Source organism: Ascaphus truei, unplaced genomic scaffold, assembly GCF_040206685.1.
Source record: "Ascaphus truei isolate aAscTru1 unplaced genomic scaffold, aAscTru1.hap1 HAP1_SCAFFOLD_3408, whole genome shotgun sequence".
Taxonomy (NCBI): Eukaryota; Metazoa; Chordata; class Amphibia; order Anura; family Ascaphidae; genus Ascaphus; species Ascaphus truei.
Genome location: NW_027456408.1, coordinates 7501 through 14266, shown reverse-complemented (window position 1 = coordinate 14266; position 6766 = coordinate 7501). Strand labels below are relative to the sequence as shown.

Here is a 6766-nt window from a genome sequence, read left to right as displayed (position 1 = left end):
CGTGATTAGTCTCGTTGCGTCCACCACGACAGCCTGAATCTATTGATGCAACTCACGTGTGTCTAAACCATTTGTCACGTACGGCACACCTGTGAGCATGTGACCTGCATACCGGACAAAGGTGAATACACAGCTCGCAGGCTGTCCCACTTATCACCTTCGCAAGGGTCCCACAAATGAACAATATCACCCCTAAATCCGTCCCCATATACCACCCGGGGCTTTGTGTGGTGAGAGGGGGGGGGCTTTGTGTGGTGAGAGGAGGGGGGGCTTTGTGTGGTGAGAGGGGGGGGATTTGTGTGGTGAGAGGGGGGGGGGGCTTTGTGTGGTCAGAGGGGGGGGGGGCTTTGTGTGGTCAGAGGGGGGGGGGGCTTTGTGTGGGGAGCAGGGGAAATGTTACTGATTTACACAGTATGTGACACTTAATCTGTACTGGTCTTAAAAAAAACTACAATTCCCATGACACCCTTCGTGTGAGCATGCGCAGTAGGACACGGAGCTGTGACCCGGATGTAGTCAGTGTTTCCACTTCCTGAGAAATCAGAACATTAGAAAAATAGCAGTGACCCGGATCTGTGACTGCAGCAGAGGAGAGACCAGAGCTTCAGGTATATACTGTATAAGCATTAACATATGTCAAACTTTAATCAGAATAAAATGCATCTCGCTATAATAAGTCCCATTTTATTTTGTTTTTCTGTGCAAAACAGTGTCATTTAGAAATACATACACTACCCTCCCCCAAATACATAGACGCACACACTACTTAGATTAATTTTTTCTCTCTCTCGCTGCACGAGGGGCTGTGTTCTACAAAGCATTTGCTATGCATGCTATGTCTTTTATATAGTACATTTATGTAACTGTATTTTTAACCATGTATTATTTGTCATTTATTCCATGTGCCGTGGTCATATTATAATAATAATAGCATGTTCTTGTATAGCGCTGCTAATTGTACACAGCGCTTTTACAGAGACATTGTGCAGGCGCAGGTCCCTGCCTCGTGGAGCTTACAATCTATGTTTTTGGTGCCTGAGGCACAGGGAGATAAAGTGACTTGCCCAAGGTCACAAGGAGCCGACACCGAGAATTGAACCAGGTTCCCCTGCCCCAATCTCAGGGTCAGTCAGTGTCATTACTCACTGAGCCATTCCATCCTTACCTTTTGCATACTAACTACTTATTGCTTAGGAAGTTCGTTTTTGGTACTAGGGGCTTTTCCCAGCTATTTTTTATATTTTCCCTGTTTGTTCAATAAATTTGCCATTTTTTAGATACGCTTGAGTGCCTATTTTAGGCTACTGTTTGTTTCTTGTACATACCCATACGTATGTATTCGTGTGTGTATCTTATACACACACACGTGTGTGTGTATGTATGTGTGTGTATATATATATATATATATATAATAAATAGATAAGAGCAAGGCACTCCGTCAGGTAGATGAGTGGGTGCAAATCCTATATAAACCAAATAGGTAATACGATACCGTGTGACCGAATATCAGAGGCAGCACTCCACGAGGTAGTCAAAAGATTTTGTATTTAGTGAGACATAAAAACCAACGTTTCGGTCCTCCACACAGGACCTTTCTCACATCACCTTGAGAAAGGTCCCGTGTGGAGGACCGAAACGTTGGTTTTTATGTCTCACTAAATACAAAATCTTTTGACTACCTCGTGGAGTGCTGCCTCTGATATTCGGTCACACGGTATCGTATTACCTATATATATATATATATATATATATATATATATATATATATATATATATATATATATTATATACATATGCCCGCCCATGGGATATGTGGTCGCTGCGACCAAGTCCTTGCCGGTGTTTGGCTGCAGACGGACCCTGTGCTGCTGTTAGACCCTTCATATATGTCTCTCGGATGCCAAATGGGAGCACCAGATCTGCTTTTTTTATTTATACTATAGCACTGTATTGTATTGTATTGTATGTCTTTACAAACTGTACAGTTTGTTACTATGTTGCACTGAGAAGGGCATTGCTATTCTTATAGCTGTTGATCCATTGCTCTTCATACAGTGCTGTGGTTTTGTATACTAGATGGTTATGTTATAACAATCCTGAGCCATTCATGCATTTTGTAGTGTTTTGAAATTAGGTTCCTGTTTGAGGATGGACCAGATGTGAGTCCCTGTCGCTGACTCCTTTGGGGTTGTTTTGTGTTTAATAATTTTAGGTTTGAAAGCTTATACTAAATGCTGTATATTTGTCCAAGAAAACAGATCGAACTAATTACATTTCTTCTCTTTTATACAGGTACAGCTGGCACCCACCAAATCTAAATCAAGGACCATCCTATCTCAGCATCTTCATAAGAGCACTGCCCACTGCCAGCATGGACAGAGGAGCACTACACACTGCCAGCATGGAGGGAGGAGCACTGCCCACTGCCAGCATGGACGGAGGAGCACTGCCCACTGCCAGCATGGACAGAGGAGCACTGCCCACTGCCAGCATGGACAGAGGAGCACTGCCCACTGCCAGCATGGACAGAGGAGCACTGCCCACTGCCAGCATGGACAGAGGAGCACTGCCCACTGCCAGCATGGACAGAGGAGCACTGCCCACTGCCAGCATGGACAGAGGAGCACTGCCCACTACCAGCATGGACAGAGGAGCACTTCCCACTACCAGCATGGACCCACACTTGTTAAGTGAGTATTGTATATATTTTGAGGACTCTGAAATTTGCAGGGAGCGGATATCTGGTTATTTTGCAGTTATGGGAGTTATAATAAATATGGCAGAAATTATCAAGTATTTTAATCAATATGGCAACGAGAGATAAACATTGGTTACAAATAGTCTTAAAAATACAAGAATTGATTTTATTGCCTGTTAAACCCCTGGCCAGGCCTTGGGTTTATAGGACTGGTAGTTTCTAGAGATAAGGACATCCGGTTTTGTAAGTGGGGGGGGGATTTGAGATATGGCTGTCCTGACACTAATAAACGTAACGCTTTTAAATTTACCGTGAAATATCTTCTTTGGGGAATTGAATCAGGCACTTCCAGACAGATGTTATTACGGGACTTTTCAAGACGCCACGGATTTCCTGTGCGACACATCCATTGACGTCATGCGATTCACAGCAAGGTCCTCAGCACTTTCTTATAGTCGCCAGATGGGCACTGTGCTTAAAACCATGGGTGGCAGATACTTCAAAGTCAGGATTAGTATCTCTGCCGTATACTGGTTCCTACCTTTTTGGAGAAGCTTTAGATGACACCCTGACCAGGATTTCTGCCTTCAAGGAACCGTTCCAGCCACAGCAGAGAATTTGAGTCCTCGTGTCCCAAAAAACAAAAACAAAGATGCAATTATCAGGAGGCCAGAGTCTACAGAACAGTTGGACCTTTCAATACAAACTGGAACAGGCGACCTCAACAGTCTCTGCATCCTCCTGGGAGAAGACCACAAGTCAACTTCAACTGGTAGAGGCCAAAGCAGCAGAACTCCAGTTTTGAGGACTATTCTCAGACCCAGACGACTTCTTTTGGAAATCCCGCCTACCAAAAAATCCATTAAAGGTACCACTCGAGCAGCACGGTCAAGGGTTTTACTCAATACTCTTTCTGGTCCCCCAAGGCATCAGGAGGACACAGAGCAGTGTTAGATCTCAAAAGGTCAATCACTACTTAAAGATCCTTCAGTTCAAGATGGAATCCTTAAAGGTGGTCATGGCAATGCTGAAGCAAGGCGATTTACTTGGCTTCAATCGATCTACGAGATGCATATTTACATATATGCCACACATCATTAGTTTCTTCGCTTTTGCTTGGAGACAAGCACTTCCAGTTCAAAGTCTTGCCATTCAGACTGGTGACAGCACCTCGAACATTTACCAAGATAATGGTGGTAATCGGAGCAAAGCTTCACCAAAATTGAATATTCGTCATGCTGTATGTAGATGAGTGGCTGATTAAAGCTCATTCAGAACACCTGACACAATTGCATGTCCAGAAAGTCTGCAGACACCTGGAAGACCACAGATGGATCATAAATATGGAAAAGGGCAAGAAGGTTCCTGCTCAGATTAAGTTTCTTTGGGTCCTGTTTGATACTCAACAGGGAATTGTTTCCTTACTCCCAGTAAAAGTGATCAACATTATTGCAAAGGTATCTTCTTTCCTAAAGAGGAAACATCCTTCTTGGCTACAGTTTGTGCACCTATATGCCTTCTAAACTCGCTCATAGACACAGTTCCATGGACCAGATTGCATCTCAGGTGGCTATAGGTCAACTTTATTCGCCGTAGCAAGACCAGGTTTCCAACACTGCAAGCTAGAATTGCACTGTTTGCATCTACAAGACAAAGTCTTCATTGGTGTCTCAAACCAAAAAACCTTTACAAAGGAAGGTCTATGATTCCACATTCATGGAATATACTCGCTATAGATGCCAGTATAATGGGGTGGGGGGGGCTTCTGCGGAAACAGATTGGCCAAGGGTGATGGTCGGGTGATGGTCATCAAAGGAGACCAAGTTACCAATCAACATCCTGGAAATACGTGCAGTATTCTGCACAATTCAAAAAATGCATTCACACCTAAGGGACCTTCCATTGAGGTCTTAAAGATCCTACGATTGGGGAACTGCCTGTCCTACCCATCTGTCAGCAACTTAATTTCAGGCGACCAAAATATAAGGCCAGATTTCTTCAGCAGCAGAAGAATGGGAGTAGTGTTAACAAATATTCATGGACCTAGTACAACGATGGGGTGACCCATTGATAGAGTTTATGGCTTCCATAACAAACACAGAAATAACTGAATTAGCCTCCAGGTGGCTAGATCCCGAAGCCACTGTTTTTTAAAATGCCAGGTCAATTATTTGGACATTCCACCTCATACGTGTTCTTTCCCACTCCCTTACTGCGAATGGTTAAGTGTATTGTTTATTAAGGAAACTGAGATGAGATTCTGTACATACATTCCTCTGGTGGTGGTAGCAGGTTAAATATATATTGTAATAGAGATGGGGTAAATATTAACTAGATTTGAAGTACTTTGCGAAGGAGAAAGGTGAGGCAGCTAGTTAGCGATGTGTATTAATCCTGGTTGCTTGTGAGGTGCCCTTCATGACAGATGGTATATTGGGACGGATTGAGGGGGATATTTGTTTGAGGGATCATGCATGGAGGAAAGTGAATCTGCTAGATAGCTGTGTGTATTAACCATTGTCCCATATACAGGTCACGTGCTCACAGGTGTGCCATAGGTAACACGAGTCAAACTCCCAAATTAATTAATCTTGTATTTTTACAGAACCATTAGCAGGTAAAATGTAATATGTCTTCAACTATATTTGTCCATTTTCTGCCAGAAGGCCTAGTAAAACATTTCTTTACGATGGGTATTACATTATACTAATATCAGAAAAGGGGAAATCACAAGAAGAGCCCCAAATCCCAGCTTTACATGATGGGTTTTCCTTTTCTTATTGCCAGGTTTTCCAGCGGTTGTACCGGAGCGATTAGAGATTAAGTCGGAGAAAGAAGAACCAAACGCTGAGGATCATGTGACCTCAATAAAGAGAGAAATAGATTCATTTCCTGTTGGGGGTAAGTAACCTTGTATTCTCATTGGTCTTCTATTCAATTTGTTTTAAAAATGGACTGAAATGTCTACAATTTTGATGAAATTAACATTAAAGCATGGATACAATTATAAGCTACATGTTCTATTAATAAACAAACACATATGATTTGTCTAAGGTTATATTGAAAATATTGTTAATATTATTATTGAGGTTTGAACATTGGTAGCACCATAAACTCCATGTTTTCAGCAATCAGGGGTAAAACCACCCAGGGTTAATAATAAAGTACAATCAGTTACCTATCCCCTCCCCTTAGGAACCAGTATACAGTATTTCTGTATAGTGATATCACAGGAAGAGTTCCCACTCCCAGCTTTACATGATGGATTTTCCTTTTCTTGTTGGCAGGTTTCCCAGTGATTGTACCAGAGAGGTTAGAGATTAAGTCTGAGAGAGAAGAACCAAACACTGAGGCTCATCTAACCACAATAAAGAGTGAAATAGATTCATTTGCTGTCAATGGTGAGAACCATAACATCCTTTGGGGTAATCAAACGTTATCTTGTTACAAGTAGTATGGTCACCTTTAGGGAATATTCAGGGTTTATTGCCTCTCATAGGAAGCCCCTAGGCCTGCTGATTATTCTGTAACAAGCTCCATGCAGCAGAGTTACAGGAGCAATATGTCCCATACGAGTATAAAGGTTGGAATTGCACTTGGAAAAACAGAACACGCACAAACTCTCCCACTTACACACGCACACACTCTCCCACTTACACACGCACACACTCTCCCACTTACACACTCTCCCACTTACACACGCACACACTCTCCCACTTACACACGCACACCTATGGAAGTTAACATTTCATCAGCTGCTGATCAAGCGCTGCTAAATATTTTGTAGCTATTATACTTACCCGAGAGCTATAAATGGACTTGCTTCTCTGTTAGTGACGGAACATCAGATAGACATCTGTCTATGTTCTAGTACGAATCTGTGCCACTTTGTGGGGTCTATCTTCACTGTTAATCACGATTGCTGTGTTTCGTGCTAGAAACCACCATACTGTGTTAAGATTTAAGGTGGTTATATGAACCTGTGTTTGGTTCCGTCTCGGAACAATAGCTTATTTGCCTCTTCACTGCTTGATACAGCTGTAAGCAGCAGAATTGGATTAGCTCATT

General features: G+C 42.6%; 1 protein-coding gene across 2 annotated transcripts in view; it reads left to right on the top strand.

Moving 5' to 3' along the window:
• The first annotated feature begins 540 nt into the window (after nt 1-540).
• The window catches only part of LOC142483596 (uncharacterized), a 13715-nt gene continuing 7489 nt past the window's right edge, over nt 541-6766 (top strand). The window contains exons 1-4 of one of the 2 annotated variants that reach the window (XM_075583608.1): nt 541-608; nt 2293-2690; nt 5486-5599; nt 5986-6099. In XM_075583608.1, coding sequence (XP_075439723.1) covers nt 2372-2690; nt 5486-5599; nt 5986-6099 — 547 coding nt within the window. In that variant the 5' untranslated portion in view covers nt 541-608; nt 2293-2371. The remainder of the gene's footprint in view (nt 609-2292; nt 2691-5485; nt 5600-5985; nt 6100-6766) is intronic. The other variant, XM_075583609.1, reaches the window with a different exon arrangement.